General features: G+C 39.8%; 1 protein-coding gene and 1 pseudogene across 2 annotated transcripts in view; one reads left to right on the top strand and one right to left on the bottom strand.

Annotated features, from left to right (window-relative positions):
• The window catches only part of LOC137059471 (cellular tumor antigen p53-like), an 83,585-nt gene that overhangs the window by 36,999 nt on the left and 22,093 nt on the right, over positions 1-24,493 (bottom strand). For both annotated transcript variants that reach the window (XM_067432448.1, XM_067432449.1), the window contains exon 5: positions 1,210-1,396. In XM_067432448.1, coding sequence (XP_067288549.1) covers positions 1,210-1,396 — 187 coding nt within the window. The remainder of the gene's footprint in view (positions 1-1,209; positions 1,397-24,493) is intronic.
• LOC137081953 (zinc finger BED domain-containing protein 4-like) lies at positions 15,628-17,412 on the top strand (annotated as a pseudogene).

The raw sequence follows: 24,493 nt of genomic DNA on the forward strand, positions 1-24,493 counted from the left end.
ATTGGGCCACTGAATCTGCATTAACGACAACAGTTGGGGCAACAGCCTTAGTCCTAATGGGTTGTTATCATGGCTATCAAAATCCAGTGTTCGGTGTTTTGCGTACGTGAGTTTTTGTTGTAGGTGGGTATTGTAGATGGCTATAAAAAATAAAAATAAAATAAAAAATTGTGTACTGTGCTAATTAATTGAGACTTCTTACAGCTCTTACAGGTTGTTGGCCTTGTTTGTTTCGTTGCTTCTATTGCCCTCCCCTTTTTTGTAAGTCGCTTTGGATAAAAGCGTCTGCTAAATGATTAAATGTAATGTAAATGTTAGTCTTGAACGGACAAACTCACAATAAGTATGTCAACAAGTCCATCTTGATGAGTATCCAAGCAGTGTCATAGTCTGTATGTCTTAAGTGAACTTTATACAGTCGAGAAAGACGATGCATATCCTTGCATTAGGTGTTACAGGGGCAGTAGCCTTTACTGCTGTCTGTTTAATGTCAAAAAAAGATAAGGACATCACCCACTGCTCTTGATAGAATAGCTTGTGTAAGTTTAATAAGGATTAATATTTAACGTAAACAGTGAAATATGAAACCATGACATTTGATTACTTTATTCAATTTCTCTACCTAAAAACTAATGTTAGACCTACCTGAAAAACATTGTTTATTTTATTAGTATCTTCGCTCAATAGTGTTTATTTGTGCTGCTGCTTGTATTGAAGTTATTTGTTCTTATTTTCTTTTTTTTATTTGACAGTAGTCCTTTTTTCCCTGAACATGGTAAATACAGAACCGTACCGAAACCGTGAACCTAAAACCGTGATACAAACCGAACCGTGAGAAATCTGTAACATTACACCATTAGCGTAATGTATGCAAGAGGGTAGCACACACATTCTGAAAGCCTTCGTCATAATTCAGATGAGCCAATTTAATCTAGATTAATTCCAAAATTATTCTAGATTTAAAAAAAACAATATATGCCCCTTTTTCTTAATTTTAAAATATTTCTGCTCTTCCTCATACAGGCCTTTTTTTAAAGCAATTTTAGCCATTTTTACCATTATGTTTGTAGTTTTGTTTATACTTAGCAAACAGTGTAATAGTAGTCATTAATGATTCTGCCCTTTTGCCAAACAAACTTCCATTGCAACTTGGCAAGTGTATGCGTTTTAAAAAAAACTCACAAATTCAGCTGTATTTACAATACAAACCTTCATTATTCTCAGCGACACTCTGGTGGTGTGGGCAACGGATTACCACCTCAGATACATGCTCTGATTTCTTATAAATGGCTGTGGCTCTCAGCATGGCACCCTGAGGTGGTTCTCTGCCCACCAGCACATCCACAGGACATGTTTTTGCAAGTTGACAGTACAGCTTATTCAGCAGCTGAGAATACTGTGGGAGAGAAAAACAAAGGGTTACAGCAAGAAAAAAGCTCACATTTGTGCCAATATAGTTAGTATATGATGGGAATGAAAGAGTACATATTGATCAGAGAAAATAAAAGATAAAAATTTGTGTGTGTGTGTATGATGGGGGGTGGGGGCATGTACTACGAGATTTTGGGTCCTTTCCTCAGTTAGAGCATTGAAGATGGGTCGCTTATTAAAACTAATAATTTTAAAGTTGAGGCAGTAAAGGACCATGAGAGTTCCTAAAATCATCAGGAGAGCCTAAGGATTAAAACTGCCAAGACTGGGAGAAGCCTCGCTTATTGAAGACATCTGAGAATGTCTTCAATAAGCAGCGGCAGGTAGCCTGTCTACCTGCTGCTGCCTGCCTCAGTGTTTGTAGCTCTGTTTAGCTGCATTTGAATCTCTATTTTATATATTTTCTTTGTTATCTAAATATAACTTACTCATCACCATATACTGTTTAATATAGCCTATCAAGTTAAATTTGACATCAATAGCTTTTAATCTAAATCACTTCCACGTGTTAGCTTTTTGCTGCCCTGGTAGCTTTCCATCCCGGCACCCGGGTCTCCTTTTTTTCGAGTTCATTAGACAACTGTGGTGAGTTGAATTATTTAATAGACTCCATCAAACAACTGTGGTAAGTTTTGGATTCATCAACGTCATCATATACGGTAAGCCATGTCTTCTCCTGCCATTGTCACTTGCACTGCATGCTACATGTTTAGCATATTTATCTCCGTTGGCAAACAGGGCTTCACGTGATAAATGTAAGGAAATAGTCAGGCTGAGGGAGAAGATTTCAGATTTAGAGACACATCCAGACTTTATGTGAGAGTAGTGAGAATGTAACAGCTTTAGATACTGCTTTTTTTGGAACCTTAGAAGAGGGGGAGATGAGACAACGGTGTGCAGAGGTAAAGTATACTTGCCTGCTTTGCTGTAATAAGTAAACTTTATTTAACATAAAAGCCATTAATACACAATTTAGATGTTACATAAATGCCTTAAATTAGGGCTGGACAATAATTCAATATCAATATATATCGCGATATATTTTTTTTCAATAACGGTGATATGATTTTTAAACACATTTCCGATATTTCGATATGACTGACGTTCAGGGCGCATGCCATCAGAAAGAGCAGAACACGATTGGCTTCTTGCGTGATGACGTAGGCCTACACCACGGACACGCAGCCAGTGCTCAGCAGTAGTAGGCTGATGGATCCAACGCGGCACGTTTTAGCTACAAAAAGAGTTTCCCTGACCGCAACACAAATGTGACTGAACGAGCTTCCACAAGTAAGGAGAAATAAATAGTTGATAAGAGAAGAAAGACTAACTTTCTTTAGTGGCGTGGAAGTGGTTCGTCTATCTAAAGCACTATTCGCACGGGATTAGTATTATCTAGGGACCTCTGTGATTTAGAAATGACTCCTCCACATCTGAGTTTTGCGTGGCGCATTCGCACGGGATAAGCAAAGCCTGTGATTTTACTCGAATTTACTGACTTCTCCCGGATATGATGTTCGTTATAGATAGATAGCTGTATGAAATCATAAACAGGCATCGATATCGTTTTGATTATTTTACAGTAGCCTAATAAATAAATATAATTTCGTTCAGTTAGCGAACAGACGCCATAACTGAGCTCAGACCAGCGGCAGGAATCAGATTTCATTTATCACGAGTAGGAAGCTGACAATATACGGCGGAAGATTCAGTTTCAAAACTAAATGTAAAAGCGCCTATTTAAACAAGATTGTCATTGTACTATACTGTTCTGTTATGTTTTTCATTCAGAACAGTATTGATGTTAATATTAAACACACCATTCAATCAGATTACTCTCAAATTGATACTCATTCTAAAGTGAAAGTATAATCCGTGTGGGCGCGGCTGCACGGGAATTAACGGTGCGCATTATGAATGCAGACTTTATTCTTCGTGAAAGATAAAGATAGAAATGCTCACAGGGAGAAAAAAAGCTTGCAAAAAGTATATACAATCCGCCTAATCCTGGCCAAATCACAGAGATGTCGATTCGCACGGGACTAATGTTATCACAGGACCTCGGTGTTCGGCGAAATATGGTAGGTAGGCTAATTTGCGGGGGAATTTTTATTTTACAAATTACAGACATGGCCGATTCGCACGGGATTAAGATCACAGACATTCTCTGCAATTATTACAAATCACCAGAGGTCCCCAGATAATACGAATCCCGTGCGAATGGGGCTGATATTAAACTTGTGCCGGAGAGGTGCCGACTAGGGGTGTAACAATACATCGACATAGATGCATCAATCTAATGTCTAACAATACGATGCCAAGCGTTACACATAATCCATGTAGACTATTTATGTAAGAGGCAAGTGGCACATTTGTTTTAATACTTTCCACATTTGCACACAATGTCATGTATTAACACCAATGCGTTCATTCTCGTTTAAATTACCTTTCAAAGCTTGTGAAAGACGGTCAGACATGGCTTCACGAAAATGTATCATTTTCTCCTGTTTAAAGCCTTGCAAAAAGCAGCGTGCACTCATCTCAAACAGAGCACAAATAGGCCACTGAATTGAGTCTTCTTTTATTTATTTTTTGTGCATCAGTAAGCCTAGATAAAGGTATAGTTTTGCATAAAAGGAGAATATAGCGCTATGAATCGTTCTTCACTGAAATTTATAACTTAAAAGAAAATGCTCAATAAACTGCGTCTGCGAAGTGAGAGTCTTGTTTATTTGATGGTGATTTCACATTTCTTGTTCGTATAAAGGCTAAATACAAATAAAAGGTGAACATTAATTTATTTGTACCGTTTTTATTTCTAAAATATTATATAGTTTTATAGGAGGAGGTTTCATAGACTTGGCAAATTATTTTGTCAGAAGTTTGTAGGTACAGAAATCCTTTGTGGCAGTTCTTGGTAGTTTTTCTAAAGCTTTTATATAGTTCATATCGATATCGAAATTATATCGAATCGACCAAAATTAAGAAATATATCGTGATATAAATTTTGGCCATATCGTCCAGCCCTACCTTAAATATACCTAATTTATACAGGACATGACAGATTATTTTACGACGGAGTCACGTAAAACAATCCGTCATGTCATGACTGCCTAAAGATGTAACTTTGCATGAATTAAATAATACAGCCATGAATGAGCACATGTTGGAAATAAAAGCACTGCATTTAATTCTCTCTCTGTTGTCTATGCTTATCAGTCTCGTGAAGTCTGCTTTTTGCTATTCACGCAGCGAGCTGATGCTCAGGAAAGGCTCCACGGCCACAGCATGTAACTTTAACAAGATGCACTTGCTTGAAATACCATAATTATATTAACATTTAATTAACCATTAATTCGCTAATAAACATCCAAGTAAACACAACTCTATAGAAATTCATTATTTGTTACCTGCGCGAGCGATCTCAGTTTGAGTAAAAAATACACGTCTGAGCTGTAAACGCCAAACTCTGGTCGGGCCAATCCCATCGTGTATAGAGTCGGTGGGCAGGGCTTAATATAACGACGGCCGAGTTGCTTGCGTGCTTCTAGTAAATACAGAAACTGCCGAACGGCGGTCTTTCGAATCAGCTTTGACCGCAACTCTGGAAGACTTGGGAGTTAAGCTTTTCTCTGAGAAAAGGCACTGAAGTCATTCTTAAAGGGGGGGTGAAATGCGGTTTCATGCATACTGATCTTTTTACACTGTTAAAGACTTGGAATCCCATACTAAACATAGATCAAACGTCCAACTTAACTTTTGAGACTTTGTCTGAGTATTTCTTTGTCAAAAATACTACTTCCGGTTATGGGTCCTGCACACTGTGCGATTTTTCAAAATCCTTTGCGATTGTCCCTTGTCAGACTGTACGAACATGATCGCCATGTCACACTGTAAGATCTCAGTTGACATTAATGTCAGACTGCACGATAGTGAATGCGCGCTAAAAACGGACGCGCGCAAGAAAACTCACCCGGAGTTTTATATCATCAATGAATGGTGCGTTCAGTGACAGTGAGCTGCATTACACGCGGGACTGAAATGGAGGCTACAAAGAAATCTCTAGCTCTCGTTTTGGTCATAGTTTGTCTTGAAAAACTGAGATATTTGACTGTCGTCGTAGGAGAAGTCACACTGCAGGATTGTGTGCCAAATCTTCTGACACTGCCAGAATTTCGTCTGAGGTAAAATTTGATCGCAGCGCTCATTAATCGGCTGCCGGTGAACATGTCAAACTAACGACCAAAGACGTCAGATTTTAGCCTAGGATCAGAGGAATCTTTTAGGATTTGCTAAATTTGTCCCAGACGGCCAAATCGTGGCCAAAATCGCACAGTGTGCACCCAGCTTTAGTCATAAGATTCACCAAGTTTTTTTCGATCATGGATCCACTTGACGTTAATAGGTCGGAATTTCCTTGTCTGGGCCGTACGGGCAATTCTACTGGAAGAGCGTGAGAGAGGGAGTGCGCGAAAGCAACAGGCTACGCCCATCAAAGCGCTGGCTCGTAGGCTGCGCTGCACAGGTGATGTGACTTCAAGAAATTAACAATGTCACCAAAAAAGTGCGTGTTTGGTTGCCAGAGCAAGACAGTCCTATACAGATTGCCAAAAAAACCCGCGTTAAGGCAACAGTGGATGGAATTTGCTTTTCCGGATCAGCAACTGAGTTGCGCAAAGGTTTATGTCTGTTCACTGCATTTCGGTGCCGACTGTTTCATAAACAAGGCCCAGTTCGACGCCGGATTTTCCGATCGCCTAATGCTGAAGGATGGAGCAGTCCCAACGATAAAGGTCCCAACGTTAGAACCGCAGGCGGTGAGTAAGACTGCTTCAAATGTCTGTGTTTTTGCCTATGCCCATCAAGTAGCCCAAACATGATCTCGTATAGTTAATTGATCAATGGAGCATGCGATGTGTAGTGCGTGTACATTTGTTTAGCTGGCCACTATATGTGTAACTTTATGTTAGTGTATTGTAAAAGCACTCCAAACAACAATACACAAAGAGGGGGGAAATATGTTGAACTAAATAAGCACACTTCTTCATTCAAATGCGCTACTATTCCATGTCTTTCTATGTAAACACTAGCCTGCCGTGCAAAACCAGTTCGCTTACTACAATTGTCTACACAAACCACGCGTAAACACACACGTGCACAACTGCACTTCCCACATGTACACTTTCAAAGACAAAAAATACGACGATATAATTCAAGTATAAATATGTAAATAACACAAGTCGCTAAGCATATTATATAGTTAGTGTATAACTTGTACCACATAGAGACGTCCTGCTCTAGTCGTTTTTTGCTGCTGCTCCTGTTCAACTTCAGCCTCTGGGTCTGATTCCGGATCATAGATGTATGGCTGTATCTGATTAAAAGCCATTTTTTTTATTTTGAATAAAGTTTTTTCCCGCTGTTAGGGATGACACAGCTTTACAACGCACTCAACACAATAACAGCGGCGTGCACTCGTCATTATTTAGCTCCGCCCACACGATAGGCCCCCACCCGCTCGGCTTTTTTCGGAAAGACTCGGAACAGCGCATCTTTCTTATATAATTATAAAAAAAATAAAGACTTTTCGGAGATATGCAGGATGCAATGCTACTCTATAGGTACTCAAGATTGACATGACACTGACTGAAATGAGTGTTTCACCCCCCCTTTAAGAAGGGAAGATGTGTTCAGAGTTTTGCCGACCGGATACGGCGAAAGTTTAATCTTTCAACCATAGACTGTAACTAGTCTGCTTAACCATCGTTGTTCTGTTTGGTTGTAGCGCTATCCAATTGCATTCATGCCGTGCAGAGGGAGTTTGAAAGACAACCGTTTATCCCGCCTCTCGGATTGAGCCCTGTCAATGGTGAGTTTCCAGACCAAACATCTTGATGTGGGTCTGGCTTGTCAGGCTAGATAAACAGTGCTGTTAGCAGACATTACATAGAACAACAAAAATATTATTAACTCTTTCCCCACCAGCATTAAAAAAAAAACAACATTTTTGCCAGCAACCACCAGTTTGAACATTTTTATCTAAATGTTATAGCCCATATAATATTTTGTTTTGTGAATATCTGAGCATGCAATATATCAAAAGAAAGAGCAGACCCTCTTCTTTTAAACAACAACAATATTTATTTCTAGCTTCATGCATTCATTCTTTATCAGCACTTGAATATGGGTAAGTTTCATAAAAAAAGCAACATTTTGAACAAAAGGCTGATAAAAATCAGGTGTTTGTGAAAGACTGACTCCAGATCAGATTCAGAGATGATCAAACACAGATGGAGTAGATTGAGTCCATCAACACCCCTGTAGCTCGCCTGGGTCCACATTTCATTCACCAACATTAGGCAGATTTGATTCATATGCTGTTTAATGATGATCATATTTTTCATATGCATACGATCGTTTGTTTTACTTGCGTCTTGCGTGTTTTGATCATAGACTAAAAAAATAGGAGATTGTGCTCATTTAGAAAATGTGCAATAGCGCCCTCTAGCAGTGAAAATTCAGTTTTTGGCCTGGAAGTGGAAAATTATGATTAATTATTATTAAACAGAAAAATCTGTGTTTTGTCGGGGAAAAGTTATTAAAGGGGGGGTGAAATGCTGTTTCATGCATACTGAGCTTTTTACACTGTTAAAGACTTGGATTCCCATCCTAAACATAGACAAAGTTTCAAAAACTAATTTTGGACGTTTGATGGAGTATTTCTGTGTCAAAAATACTCCTTCCGGTTTCTCACAAGTTTCGGCGAGTTTTTTTCGAGTATGGGTCTACTTGACGTTAATAAGAGCGGAAGGTCCTTGTATGGGCTGTACGGGCTCTTCTCCCGGTAAGGGTGCGCGCGCGCGTGCGCGTGACTAGAGCACGCTGTAAACAGTCTCTCAGGTGCAGATCCAGTCGTCCGTGAACACTTATGTGGCGCCGCGCTTCTCTTTATTCCTATTGGTGACGTCGAGTGACTTCAGCGCTTCAGCACAGCATTCCGGGAAGGCAGCGCTGCATTTGAACCGATTTGAACGCAGAAATGACGGGAAGCTTCACAACATCGTTTCAGTTGCGTCTCAAAATGGATTTACACACCACTGCCGTCAGGACTTTACCAAATCATACCAAAGAAGTGTGTTTTTGACGGAGCAGTCCCAGCGCTAAAGCTTCGGTCCTGCTTTGGAAGCAGCCGGTGAGTTAACTTAAACTGCCTCAAATGTCTGTGCTTTTGGCTACGGACGCATGAGTAAACATCAGTAAACGACACGATCGCGTGCTTCGTCATTCAAATGCGCTAACTGTTAACGGTTACTCCATTGTTGTTCTCTGTATAACGTTACAGTATTCTGACGTGCAAAACCGTTTTGCTTGCTACTTCTAAGGTCTAGTCGCATACAATAGTCCATAAACCGAATCATGTCCTCATACACTGCGAGTAAACACACACAAATGTGGAGAGGCCATTAAATACAGTAACTTACATACCACAGAGACGGACGTCCTGATGTTGCCGTTTCTCCTGTTCAATTTATTTCTCCCTCAGATTTGATTGTGGATCATTATCTGTATTAGCTGAGATAGATGGGTTTCTCCGGTTTCTCCACGCTTGAGGACGTCACCGCTTTGCGCGCTTGTCATTCTTTAGCTCCGCCCACACGATACGCCTCCAGGCGCTCGTTTTTTCCGGAAAGACTCGGTACAGCCTATATTTCTTTTATAAATATGATAACTCGCCTCAGGATCTTACTCACACCGCCACCTGACACGCACATTATATACACGCGAGCTCAATTTTGAATTAACTGACAGATGAGCTGCATGAAAGCGCTCTGTGGTGCGGCAGGGTTTTAAACAACTTCCCGAGTGGCCGCGCTTCCCAGGCGCTGAATGCTGCCGCCGGTGTGTGTACACTCATTGGCCCTCACTTATTAAGTGCGTACACCAAATTTCCAGCTGTAGCCACAATGACGGGGTTGTTCATCTGGCAAACAGCCCGATGCCTCTCGCTTCTCCTGAGGTGCTTATCAGATCATGTTAATACGATTGATGGCCGAGAAAGGCACCAAGATGTCTGGAGACCACTCTTGATCTCCCTTGGGAGACATCAAGCAGGCTCCGTAGTGACTTTTATTGCCCCAAATGGCCCTGCACGATATCTGACACCTCACAAACATCTAGACACACACACCCACATAGAGTCCCACGAGTATCAGGGGAATGTATGATTAAAAGTCACTCCAAAAATGTATTAAATGTATGCTTTTCTGCTTTGTGTTATTATATGTGTCTGAAACAATTATAAGATTTATATGTATATAACTCAAGCTGTGTAGGCCAACAGACAGTGGAAAGCCTATATTTGTGTATTCCCAGATCTCAGACTTATGATCCATGGTATCCTTGTAATCAGAAAAATGCGATCGTACCGAATCTTGTAAAAGAATTTACAGGACATGCATTATTACAAAATTACCAGCGTTGTAAAGAAAAATGCATTGAGCATATCTTCTTCGGAAAGAACCAAAAGGAGGGACCAAACTGAACAAAGAACTTTGTTTCGCGCCGAAAGCGCTCTGATCGATTGGACCATCCAGGAAATGGGCGTCGCTCTACCTGATCTACAAATGCCAATGTGACCCTCACCCTTTCGCTTTTTGCATCGCATCAAACGCCGTAGGGCCATCTACCATCCGCTTTCCAGCCCCCGAGGGCATTCTTCAGAGAGGAGAATTCAGCGCACTTCAAGAGACCCGCCGCTCCAAACCGACCTTGGAAAGAACCGCTGGACATGCAGGACATTTGAACTCAGAATACACGCACACACGCGAGAAGCCTGTGTTAGAGAAGCCGAGAAGGTTGTGTTAATCCCGTTTGGGACGAGTTAACTCCGTGAGGGTTCTGTGTAACGAACTGAAGTGGACTCTCACACTCTCACTCTCACTCTCACTCTCACTCTCACTCTCACTCTCACTCTCACTCTCACTCTCACTCTCACTCTCACTCTCACTCTCACTCTCACTCTCACTCTCTCACTCTCTCTCTCTCCTCACTCTCTCTCTCTCTCTCTCTCTCTCTCTCTCTCTCGCTCTCTCTCTCTCTCTCTCTCTCTCTCTCTCTCTCTCTCTCTCTCTCTCTCTCTCTCTCTCTCTCTCTCTCTCTCTCTCTCTCTCTCTCTCTCTCTCTCTCTCTCTCTCTCTCTCTCTCTCTCTCTCTCTCTCTCTCTCTCTCTCTCTCATCTATATTTCTACTCTCTTTATGCATATTTAGTATGTACTTTCTGTGTGAATTGTAGTGTTATTTTTAGTCTGTGTTTATTAAACTTCCAAAAGACATTTATGAATTGAATCTGTTACTCTTCCACATACACGAAGTCAATGAAACTTACGATCCTAACGTTACCTAAACTGCTTATGCTACTATTTTAGTAAAGTAAACTGTACGAACATATGAAATATTGATTGGTCCTGATCAGTAAAGTTAATGTTTCTTATGCGCTCGTAAAGCAGTAATCCCTTATTGAGAATTGATTTGAAAGTCTATAACTAATTTGCAGGACAAACTTAGGAGGACACATTTTTCCTTATCGGAAAATTTAAATACGTAATGAACGACTAGCAAATTATATTCATAAATTCAAGAATATTGAATATTGAATCCCTTTTGAGTTAATTATTCCCCGAGACATTAAACTCATAGTCATTTTTATGTGGCTACACAGCGTACACCTTGCGTACACCCAAACCCACGGTGACTTTGAGATTTATCAATATGGGCGTTGGCGTACGGCACGCTCAAATCCTACGCCAGCTCAGGAGGTGGTGTATGCACATTTGAGTTAGTGGGAAAATGCGCAGAAAAACAATTCCTAACACCACAAAACGCACTGACAAGATATGCTATATGATCCACTGTTAAAAACCACAACAACAACATTCAGTGTTTATTTTTGTGCAACATGAACGTCAATGTTTAATTTGTGTGACTTTACCAAAGCGTTTGATTTGTAGGCATGTATTCCTCCAGTCGTGAGCCTGTGCGCTTTATCTGATGTTTCAGGCCCGTCTGGCCCGGCAGCTGTGCACGGACTGGGACTAAAATAATTCAGACTGACAAAATAATAAAAATGACCTTCTTTTAAATAATAATAAAATCAATAAAAACGACATTCTTCTTCTAAATAACAAGCGTCATTAAGAATAATAAATATAATAATAATAATAGCCTAATAAGAAGAATCTTACAAATCGTAATGTGATTATTAATGTGAATGAATCTTACTCCACATCACATCATCACTATTGTACACCCCAATACATGTGCCGTGATACGAAATTAAATGCATTTTTTTTTAAAACGTGCTGTAAAATAATGCAGTGATGGTAATTTATCATCCAAACAGCTTTAAACTGCTGGAGTGCGCTTCTCAACCTCCACACTATTAACAGTACTCGTTATTTGGGTCCATATTTTGTTTTTGTAGGTGCCTTTAATTCCACTCTTTAAACTCTCAAATAAAACAATTTCGTTTTTTTTCCACTTCCCTGGTGATCTCGATGGGCGCGTCTCAATCATCTCACTAGTCCACTAGTCAGGGCACTGATCAGGGAGTCAGCCCATTGACTTATGTCCTAATCAGTGCCCTGACTAGTGGACTAGTGAGATGATTGAGCGCGCCCGATCTCCACGTCGGAGAAGTTTCGCTTCTTTGCCGTCTTCTGTTTGTCCATGGCGTAAAATGAGGGCGTGGGGGAGGCGGAGACTTGAATCTATAGGGCGTGTTATTCTAATGACGATCGTTTTCAGCCGCCGCATTTATCAAGGGCAAGTATTGCGTACACCTGGATTGCAGAGGTGCGCACAGCTTCATAAATCAGGCGGTGAGAGGAGTGTAAGCATAATCTTACGCCAAGATATACGCCCGTTTCTACGCAAGATTGATAAATGAGGGCCATTAGCTGTGTCATTTCGTTAAATTTCGAAGGCTGCGTCCTCCGGAGGACACATCCTGTGTAGGATGCAGTATACGGAGTGTCCTCAATCAGAATTAAACAAGACGTCCTTCGTAGGACACACAGGCAGGAAGTATCACGTTGCTATGCCAACAAGTTCAGCCTTGTTGCTCTCTCACGCCAGTTATATGAATGAAAATTATTTATAACTGGAAAATGACTATGAAATGTTTCTTGTCTTGACAGCAATGTACTGTTCTAAACGTTTAAAAAGCACTAAAGCGTTGTAATCCTGTTAACCCCAATCCTCTGTTTGAGGTAATAGAGCTTAAAAATAAAAACAAGCTAGAACTTACATTTTAAACACCACCCCTACGCTCGCATGTATATCTGGCAGTGGTGCCGTTTTTTCATATAATATAAAAAAAATATTTATGACGGTTGTTAACGGCGACGCAAAGAATTATGGGTTATCTCCAGCCGCGAAGGCTACACCTCATGCACACTCCGAATTCCTGTGAAAGAAGGACGCATTCGAAGGTCGCGTTTGGAGTGTCCTACTCACTTTTTTGAAATGAGACGGCCTTATGACGTATGCACCCTTCAAATGCGACCTCCGGAGGACGCAGCCTTCTGAAATGAGACACAGCTATTGAACGTGTTCTAATTTTAAAAGCACGGTGCGAAGTTCAGCGACCTTAAAGGGGTAGCACACCCATGCTCAGCTCAGCTCAGCGCCATATTGCCAAAATGGTATGATCCTTGTTTCATAACACCCGCGAAGATTTGACCGTGTGATCGGTGGTCGAATCAGGCTCCGCATATTGATGCATCGAATCTTAGACTATTCGGGGGCACCCTTAATTCCAATATTACAGAGAATATTAATCAGTTATTTAATATTATCCAGCCAGTTATTCTTCATTCTTTAGCCTATTAAACAGCTTATACATCTACTAAAACTGTAGTTTAAAATTAAGTAGGACATTTCAGCAAAGTTGATATGACTCCTGTCATTAATAAAAAAAAATCTATTAGAAAACATAAGAGATTCTACATTTAGAATGATCAGAAGATCGTTTGTGGAACGATCTTCCATCCTCACGACAGAATCACTCGCTTCATTCAAAAGACTCTTCCATGAGCACTTAATCTTATCATAAAAAAAATAATAATAAAAAAAAAATCCCTCTAAAATCTTCCTCTCTCTTCCTATTTTGCTTCTTCCCTTTTCTGTTTTTTGCTACTCTGAGTAGTATACAAATCTTGGTATTTAGGTCACATTTTGCGTTTCTTTGCCTCTCCTTGACCGATCACTTCCTGTACTCCTGAGTTGTGAGACGCTTTGGATAAAAGCGCCTGCTAAATGCGTAAATGTAAATTTATTTTGCTTATTGTTAACATTAGTGTTGCTGCAAATGCTTTTTATAAATAAAATTATTTTTGTAATATGAAGATTAAAGGGGGGGTGAAACACTCAGTTTCAGTCAGTGTCATGTCAATCTTGAGTACCTATAGAGTAGCATTGCATCCTGCATATCTCCGAAAAGTCTTAATTTTTTTTATAATTATATAAGAAAGATGCGCTGTTCCGAGTCTTTCCGAAAAAAGCCGAGTGGGTGGGGGCGTGTCGTGTGAGCGGAGCTAAATAATGACGTGTGCACGCTGCTGCTATTGTGTTGAGTCGAGTGCGTCGTAAAGCTGTGTCATCCCTAACAGCGGGAAAAACTTTATTCAAAATAAAAATATGGCTTTTAATCAGATACAGCCATACATCTATGATCCGGAATCAGACCCAGAGGCTGCAGTTGAACAGGAGCAGCAGCAAAAACGACTAGAGCAGGACGTCTCTATGTGGTACAAGTTATACACTAACTATATAATATGCTTAGCGGCTTGTGTTATTTACATATTTATACTTGAATTATATCGTCGTATTTTTGTCTTTGAAGGTGTACATGTGGGAAGTGCAGTTGTGGACGTGTGTTTGTGTGTTTACGCGTGGTTTGTGTAGACAATTGTAACGTTATTAAGCGGACTGGTTTTGCACGGCAGGCTAAGTTAGTGTTTACATAGAAAGACACGGAATAGTAGCGCATTTGAATGAAGAAGCGCGCTTATTTAGTTCAACATATTTCCCCCCTCTTTGTGTATTGTTGTTTGGAGTGCTTTTACAATACACAAACATAAAGTTACACAAATAGTGGCCAGCTAAACAAATGTACACGCACTACACATCGCATGCTCCATTGATCAATTAACTATACGTGATCATGTTTGGGCTACTTGATGAGCATAGGTAAAAACACAGACATTTGAAGCAGTCTCACTCACTGCCTGCGGTTCTAACGTTGGGACCTTAATCGTTGGGACTGCTCCATCCTTCAGCATTAGGCGATCGGAAAATCCTGTGTCGAGCTGGGCCTTGTTTATGAAACAGTCGGCACCGAAATGCAGCGAACAGATATAAACATTCGCGCAACTCAGTTGCTGATCCGGAAAAGCAAAGTATATCCACTGTTGCCTTAATGCGGGGTTTTTGGGGAATCTGTGCAGGACTGTCTTGGTCTGGCAACCAAAAACGCACTTTTTTGGTGACATTGTAATTGTGCACATCACCTGTGCAGCAGCCTACGAGCCAGCGCTTTGATGGGGGTAGCCTGTTACTCTCTCTCTCTCTCTGTCTCTCTCTCTCTCTCTCTCTCTCTCTCTCTCTCTCGGTAGAATTGTCCGTAAGGCCCATACAAGGAAATTCCGCCCCATTAACGTCAAAGGGGACGCATGATCGCAAAAAACTTCCCGAAACTTATGACTAACCGGAAGTAGTATTTTTGACAAAGAAATACTCCCATCAAACGTCCACCTTAACTTTTGAAACTTTGTCCATGTTTAGTATGGGAATCCAAGTCTTTAACAGTGTAAAAAGATCATTTCACCCCCCCTTTAAAATGAACATGAAAGACTACAAATTTTCTACACTTTTTTTTTCTCCAGATGACTGAAAGGAGAAAAAAAACAAAGTGAAGTATGGATTTACTTCACTCAGTCATTGCCAGGGCTGGCAGTTTACAATGAAGGCCAAATGAATGCGAATATGGGGTCAAAATCTAAAACAACAAAAAATACCTCCAACTTGTGGACCCACCTAAAGATACATCACTCAACAATCTTTGAAGAAGCAAAAAAAAAAAAAAAAAGATGCTGAAGAGGAAAATACAGCAAGCCACATGAAGCCTCTCTTCCTATGATGTTTGACAAGCAGACAAAGTGGAAGACATCTGATGTCCACTCAAAAAAATTAGACAGGCTGATTACAGAAATGACTGCTACATTTCTGTAGCAGCCTTTCAACTTTGTTGAAAATAAAGGATTTGTCACGGAGTAATCCCGTGATCATGAATGGACTGCATGTGCATGCACATACCAAATATCTAACACACACATAGGCCTAGGTTGTTGCAGCATTAACACAGTCTGGTTATTGACACTGATACCTTACATGCTCTGACTTGTGCAATGTTTGCAAATATTTAAATTCTTTGTGTTGCATGTGGTTAAGATATTGGGGGGTACAATGTGCATTGGTTTGTAATGTGTAGTGGATACATGTGTTTGGGTAAAAGTAGATGTTAACATTGTTCATTCATTGTTATTATAAATAACCACAATACACAGTTGTCTGATTTTAAGTCTTTATTCAAGATGGGGTCATACAGTCAGCACAATAACAAATAGGACTTACCGGACACCACTGACCAAACCTGTATTGTTTTAAAAATGGAGTATTTAAACATGGTGGACATGCTGTCTGAATGGGAGAGACCATGTTATGTGATGTCATGGGGGGGTATTCCAGTATCCCTGTAAAACAAGGTTAATCTTTGGTAAATCATGTGTTGTATTATTGTATTGTATTATAGTGTAACTTAATCATGGATAGATGTTTATGTACTTAGGGTGATAAGAAGGACATATGTGAGACATAAAACTTACCTCCTAGAATGGTACACTCCAGGGTGTGGCCTAGGTTATAAATGGCTGCTGGAGTTTGTACATGGAGGGCAGAGTGAAGTTGAGTCTAGAGGATCAGTTTGGGTTGAGTGGAGTTGACGCAAAGTAGAAAGAAAAAAGCTTCTGCTCAAGAACATTTGTTACTCAAACAATACTAATTGCAACTTGCCAACAAAGGACTTATAGTTTTCCAAGTTATTTTGTTATTTTCCTTTTTTTATTTTTATGTTTGTACATAGTTCTTTGTTTTGACTTCGCTGTGGGATTTGCACTGTCTGCACAATAAATTCACCTCAACTGGGATTCCTGTCACCTTGGTCTTATTATGTCTCTGATCGCGAGTGCGATTGCTAACAGGATTCAAGAGACTCATGGCTACTGCTGAAACAAGATATACTCTAAAAAGTGAGAAGTTCCACAGAACAGAGATGTTCCCCAGTATTCACAACAGTATTGTTGAGAAGGTAAAACCTGATAAAGCAGGTTATAACTTGGCTAAAACCTGATAAAGCAGGTTATAACTTGGCTTTTACCACTGACTGCTGGTCCGGTACAACAGAATCCCTCATGAGTCTCACATGCCATTTCATTAATGAGCAATGGATTCGCAGACAAGTAATTCTAAATACAAAAGTAATGACTGGCTCTCACACTGGGGAGTACATTAGTGAGATGTTCTTGGGAATGCTGGAAGAATGGGAAATTGACAAAGAAAGAGTGGTTCTTGTTCTCAGGGACAGTGGTGCTAATATTGTCAAAAGTATGAGAATTGCTGAACTGTCCGACATGAGCTGTGGTGCCGACATACTGTAGCTTGTTATCAACGATGGCCTCAACTCACAGAGTTGTCAAAAATATTCTGTAAGTGCTGAGAAGCTGTGCTACCCATTTTAATCATTCCTTACTAGCCTAACAGCGTTTAGCAGTGATCCAGCAGGACCTTGCGCTACCTCCACATTCCATCATTCAGGATTGTTGCTCAGCAGCCAAGGTCCCTCCTCTCATGGGATTAAAACAATGAGACAGGAGATGCTAGAGAGTCTCACCAGACGGTTTGCAAAAGTGGAGGAGGTGAAATGTGCAGTCCTTGCCTGTCTTCTGGATACAAGGCACATGGCTTTTTCATCTGATACCACTGTAGCGACTCAGGCGAATCAAACACACAATCGCCAGTTACATTTAACAAATATGTTGTGAAAGCTGTGTGCTGGGTGGCAGACCTTCCCCCAACACAACAGAGGGAGATTCTTCAGTCACCCTGGAAACCATCTGATAAGACTGTTTTATGGCCCCCAAAAGAATTCGGCCACATGAAGTCTTATACACAAAGAGTTTAAGACACAGAGCTTTTGCCTCAAATTATAGACAAACCATCTATAAATGAACATGCACCCCAGGACATTATATGTAAACACATAACTGTCTTGTAAAATGTTTATTCTGTATGGTATTTTGCATCTTTTTGTCTTTGTCTTAACAAAGCACTAGTTCAGATAACCTCATATATGTCATGTCTCCTATCAAATTAATGCTCACTTCACGACTTACACTTCCATGTATATCACTTATTCAGAAAATGCAGTGTGTGTTTGTTGCATTAATTATAGTATGAAGACTCAGAGACCCACTGAGTCGAACTTTCAAACAAAGAGCTATAAATTCTGCTGAGGAATTTCCCGCCGGGAAATCCCAACACTCTCATTGGTTAAGTCTAACCCTGGAGGGTGGGACTATTTCCAGACCTTAAAAGACCAGTGAAGACAGGCTCTCCCCCTCTTATCTTCTCTTCTGGGAAAAACTCTCTGGCTCTTACTTCTTCAACTCTCTCCCTGTGGGAGCCAACACACAAAAGAATGCAAGTATTCTTATTCTTACTGCTGTAAAGAGGGTGTGTTATGTCCCCGTTGGGATAAGTTAACTCCGTGAAGGTCGTATTTGATGAACTGAAGGAAAGCATGCCTTGCTTACCCTCCCCCCACTCTCTTTGTCTCTCTCTCTCTCTCACTCTCTTTGTCTCTCTCTCTCTCTTTTATCTCTCTCTAACTTCAGTCTATTCATTATTCTCTTTTATGTATTCTTTCGTTAATATCTATACTTCTACTCTCTTGATGCATATTTAGTATGTACTTTCTGTGTGAATTGTAGTGTTATTTTTAGTCTGTGTTTATTAAACCTTCAAAAGACATTTAATGAGTTGAATCTGTTATTCTGCCACATACACAAAGTCAATGAAACTTGCGATCTAAACGTTACCTAACTGCTTATGCTACTATGTTAGTAAAGTAAACTGTATGACCATTTGAAATATTGAACTTATCCTGATCAGTAAAGTTAATGTTTCTTATGCGCTCGTAAAGCAGTAATCCCTTTATTGAGAATTGATTTGAAAAGTCTATAACTAATTTGCAGGACAAACTTAGTAGGATAATTTCAAGCAATTTCATAAAGGGTTACTTGTATTTAATTAAACAATTTTCCCTATTGGAAAATTTTAATACGTAATGAACAACTGGCAAATCATATTCATAAATTCATGAACATTGAATATTAAATCCCTTTTGAGTTAATTATTCCCCGAGACATTAAACTCATAAGCTCGTTGTTGTTACACCACACTGTCAAATGCAAAAAAAAGTGGCTCAAAGAGGAGACAGAGCTTAGAGCAAGACAATGCACAAACCACACAATGTGAAGAAACACAGTCAGGTGATTATAGCATCGTTTCAAAAATGCCCCGTTACAGACAAAAACCAGAAGAAACTGATTGATGAGATGACACTATGCTTGGCGCAAGTTCTGAAGTTGCCTTGAAGCAGAGCCTTGAAGGAGAGCTTCAGCAGTACCTTCTGGAACCAGTGATTGATAGAAGGATGCGCAAGCCACTTGAATGGTGGAAACTGATAGAAGGATGGGCAAGCCACTTGAATGGTGGAAACAAAATAAGAGGAGTTTCCCCATTCTTGCTCCTCTGTCAAGAAAGTTTCTTTGCCCCCTACCTTCTTCTGTGCCCAGTGAGAGAGTCCTCAGTGAAGTCTATTTATGAAAACAAATGAAGCAGGCTTATGGGGCAGAATGTTTTCTACACTACAACCTAGTTCTGCTCAACTGGGAGTAGGGCTGGGCGATATGACGAAATATATCGTCTGGACGATAGAAAATGTCTATCGTTTTATATTAGGCTCTATCGCTTACGGCACGATAAGGCGTTTACGGCAGAATTTTACGTCAAGATGCACCTCACGCCACGGCATGCCCATGCACGCTGCAATACATAAACAAACATGGAGGAAGATAGTAGACGCGGTTCAGACCAGGGAAATTCTCAGAGTAATTATGCCAGAGTCTGAACAAACTTCAGACACAGACGCTGCAACGGGATTTTACGCGTGGCACACCATATAGCCATATATTGAAATATTTTAATGGCAGGTGTAGGGATGGCAAAAACTAAACATTTTCTTGACCGACCACTGAGCCTCATTAGCCGGTTGAAACCGGTTAACCAATTAGTTTAATATATGCTGCGCTATTTGAAATAACAGCCGCGAGCCGCCGCTCTCTCTCATATACACACACACACACACACACACACACACACACTTTTTAAGCGAAATGCACGCTTCATACTGTTGTCTGCCCTGGCTCTAACAGAGCGTTTTAGCCTGTTTACTTTTTGCAAACCTTGTGAGCACGCAAACCCAAACGCTGTGACCTCGCGTCAAATGTTTTTATTGGTTTATTAAGTACAAACAGGCGAGTTATGAAAAATTGAGTGCGAGGGATATGTTCACTTCACACAAAAAGATTTTGGAATGAGATGGCTAATTGTAGTAGCGTTTAGTCCACTGTATAATAGCCTAATTTAGAGATCACTTTTTTTTCTAACCGACAGCTTTGCTCGGTTAACGTTGATACGGTCAACCATTGGTCAAACGGTCATCGGTTAACCTCCCTAGGCAGGTGTTAACTTTACCAACTGTCTTGCTTGAAAAAAAGGTTCTAAATAAAATGTAGTCCATACTACCTTTATTTGTTTTGTATATCATTTCAAACTGCATTTCCACATTGCAATTTTGTATAGACTATTCATAAACTGAATTAACAGAAAAATTGCTATATCGTTATGTATATCGTTATCAGGATATCGAAAGAGCTATATCGGGATATGAAATTTTGGCCATATCGCCCAGCCCTAACTGGGAGTATAAGCTACATTAAAACAGCAATGCTATTTTTTTCCAGGTGGTTTAGAATTTTGTTTGTTTTTTTGTTTTACCACATTAAATATTTTATTTTACAAGCAAAAACAGTTTAGTAACAGTGCACTGTTTTATTTTTTGCACTTTCAGATCCCTCTATTTATTGGTGAATAAATAAGATTTGCTTTGTTTTCTATGCAAGGAGGGAGTGATTGTTATAAATAAAATGGTTTGTTCAGTGGTGTTGTAAATGTATCAAAAACAGTAAATAAATATCGGCTCTGTATATCGATAATCGGGCACAAACACACACATTATCGTTATCGGTTCTAAAAAAAAAAATCAATATCAGCCGATCACTAAACAAGACCTTGAAGCAGATGAGATGAAGGAGAAACACACACACACAACTCATACGTGCCGCTCAAGAAGGCTATAAGGCATGTTACTGGTAACATGTTAACATGCCTACGTCTCCATTAAAAACAATGGTGCGGTGGCTGGGATATACAATATATAATTTTTGGAATTACTTATCACGAGAGGGAAAAAAGAAAACAAAATTTAGTCACAGGGCATTAATCAAAACTCCATCATTTTGCAAATATGCAAAATGTTTTTTATTGAAAAAGAAAAACTGTCTCCATTGCAAAACATTGCAGTTTTGCAAATATGTTCTTTTTCCGAATTGCCTGAAAAACCACCTCATGCGAGCACATTTTCCAAAAATCTGTAATGGCAACGCGGCTATAGATGAGGAAATCGTAGGCTTTTAGGTCCCAAAGCTTGCATACTCTTCTGCTACACACTCAAAACTAGCCTATGTACTTTTTTTCATAAAAGGAGAAGCCTATACTTAGGTCGCATCTAATTGAGACGAAGCAAGTTAGTCTGAAAATAGACTGTCACAGCGAAGTAGGCATGTGCCGATATCAATTTTTCATGTTGCGATTAATTGCTGAAGTTTTATCACGATATACGATATCACAATATTGAAACAAGTTGCAAAAAAACGTGTTGCCATAGCATAACAGCTTTAAGAACTATTTTTGTAATAACAAAAATAACTGAATGTTTAAATACAATAGTGCACCAAAAATATATACAGCTCTGGAAAAAAAATTAAGAGACCACTTAACATTAAAGGGGGGGTGAAATGCTGTTTCATGCATACTGAGCTTTTTACACTGTTAAAGACTTGGATTCCCATCCTAAACATACTCCTTCCGGTTTCTCACAAGTTTTGGAGAGTTTTTTTCGAGTATGGGTTGACTTGACGTTAATAGACCGGAAGGTCCTTGTATGGGCCGTACGGGCTCTTCTCCCGGTAGGGTGCGCGCGCGCGTCACTAGAGCGAGAGAGGAAATGCACGCCCGTAAACAGTCTCCCAGGTCCAGTCGTCCGTGAACAATTATGTCGCACGCCGCGCTCCACTTTATTTCTATGGGTGACGTCGAGAGACTTCAACGCTTCAGCACAGCATTCCGGGAAGGCAGCGCTGCATTTGAACCGATTTGAAAGCAGAAATGACGGGAAGCTTCACAACATCGTTTCAGTCGCGTCTCAAAGTGGATTTCCACGCCACTGCTGTCACAGGACTTCACCAAATCATACCAAGTGTGTTTTTGACGGAGCGGTCCCAGCGATAAAGGTTCGGTCCTGCTTTGGAAGCAGCCGGTGAGTAAAACTGCTTCAAATGTCTCTGCTGTTGGCTCGTCGCATGAGTAAACATCAGTAAACAACACGATCGCGTGTTTCGTCATTCAAATGTGCTAACGGTTACTCCATTGCTGTTCTATATATAATGTTACACTAGTCTGACGTGCAAAACCGTTTTGCTTGCTACCTCTAAGGTCTAGTCGCATACAATAGTCAATAAACCGAATCATGTCCTCATAAACTGCGAGTAGAGACACACAAATGTTGACAGGCCACTAAAAACAGTACATACCACAGAGACGGACGTCCTGATGTTGCTGTTTCTTCTGTACAATTTATTTCTGCCTCAGATTTGATTCTGGATCATTATCTGTATTAGCTGAGATAGCCATGGGTTTCTCCACGCTTGAGGACGTCACCTCTTTGGGTGTGCTCGTCATTCTTTAGCTCCGCCCACACGATAAGCCTCCAGCCGCTCGTTTTTTTCCGGAAAGACTCGGTACAGCCTATATTTCTTTTATAAATATAATAAAACTAAAGACTTTTTGGAGATATGAAGGATGCAATACTACTATATAGGTACTCAAGATTGACATGAGATTGACTGAAACTGAGTGTTTCACCCCACCTTTAATGTCTTTAATGCCTCTGTGCTTAAAAGGCCTTGAAAGCTTGAACCCCGCTAAATGCTGCTTGCAGCTTTAATTCTTCTATTATTCTAGTATCATTAATATTATTACTATTTTTTTCTTTCATAGTTCTGAATTTTGTCTAAAGTCTTGAGTTTTAAAATCTTCATTTACTTATTTGTACATACTTTTGCGGGCCTGTTCTATACTTCTTTTATTAGAAGGGTTTAGTGAGGGAAGTTAGCATGGTGAATGTCTATTTCTTGGTTTTTTGTTATCGCTGTTCTACGTTTTTTTTTTTTTTTTAAGAATATTGTAATAATTCTAATTTGTTTGATATTTGTAGAATTTTTAACCCTCAAGACAGAGCATACTCTTTCCATTCCAATGATCATTATGTATATACTAGAATTGATTATTTTTTGGCTGAAGCTAAATTGGTGCCACTAAAGTTGCGTATCATGACATAGTGATTTCAGATCATGCTCCGCTTTTATTCTCTTTAAATCTAGCTAACTTGCCCCATTGTGACAGGATATGGAAATTAGACCCACAGCTTTTAAAGGAACCACAGTTTTGTAATTTTATAGGAAAACAAATTTCTTTTTTCTTTGAGATGAATGATCTTCCCGGAACGTCCCCCTCAATACTGTGGGAAACCATGAAAGCTTATATTAGGGGATGTATTTCTTTTCAGGCTGCTAGAAAGAAAAGAAAAAGGGCTGAATTGGCAGATCTGGAGCAACAAATCAATAGATTGGATAAAGAAAATGCAGTGTTCCCATCCATGGAGATCTATAAGAAAATCCTTTTATTAAGGTTTAAATACAATCAAATTCTTTCAGATCGCATAACTAGGGGATTTTTATTCACACAAAACAAACATTTTTTGAATTTGGTGAATAACCTCATAAATTATTGTCTAGACAAATTAGGAAAGTGGAAAGCGATCATACTATAAGTAAAGTTAAGTCAGAAGGTGGTGATATATTAACGTCTCATAAGGACATTAATACATGATTTAAACAATTCTATGAGGATTTGTACTTAGGATTTATATATAGGCCTTAATCAATGACCTGGCTGTCAAAAACTTCTTGGATAGTTGTGACCTCCCTACTCTAGCTCAGAATGATCGTGACTTCCTCAATGCTGAACTTTCAGTCTCAGAAATATGAGATACAATCGTGTCAATGAATTGTGGAAAGGCCCCTGGCCCTGATGGGTACTCCAGTGAATTTTACAAAGAATTCACTGATCTTCTTTCACCTTATTTAATATGTATACCCATGCGAATACAATGGGCATTTTGCCTCCTACTTTAAATGAGGCTACCATAACAGTATTACTTAAAGGCTTACTTCAGCGATTAGCATATGGCTTTGTATCAGTAGAAACCCTGGAGAATATTCTAATTATTGTGCTTTCCCCCCTCATATCTCCCTGAGATGAGAGATTTATGCATTTTATTTCTGGAAAAATTCCTCATATGATGCAAAATGACGATTTTTGCATCATAGGAGGAATGTTGGCCCAGAGGCTAAAGACTACAGCCAGCAGAGGGAGCCATTTCCGCATGTTTTGAATCCGGCATTGGGGGATGGGAGATTACACT

The sequence above is a fragment of the Pseudorasbora parva genome, chromosome 1 (assembly GCF_024679245.1).
Source record: "Pseudorasbora parva isolate DD20220531a chromosome 1, ASM2467924v1, whole genome shotgun sequence".
Taxonomy (NCBI): Eukaryota; Metazoa; Chordata; class Actinopteri; order Cypriniformes; family Gobionidae; genus Pseudorasbora; species Pseudorasbora parva.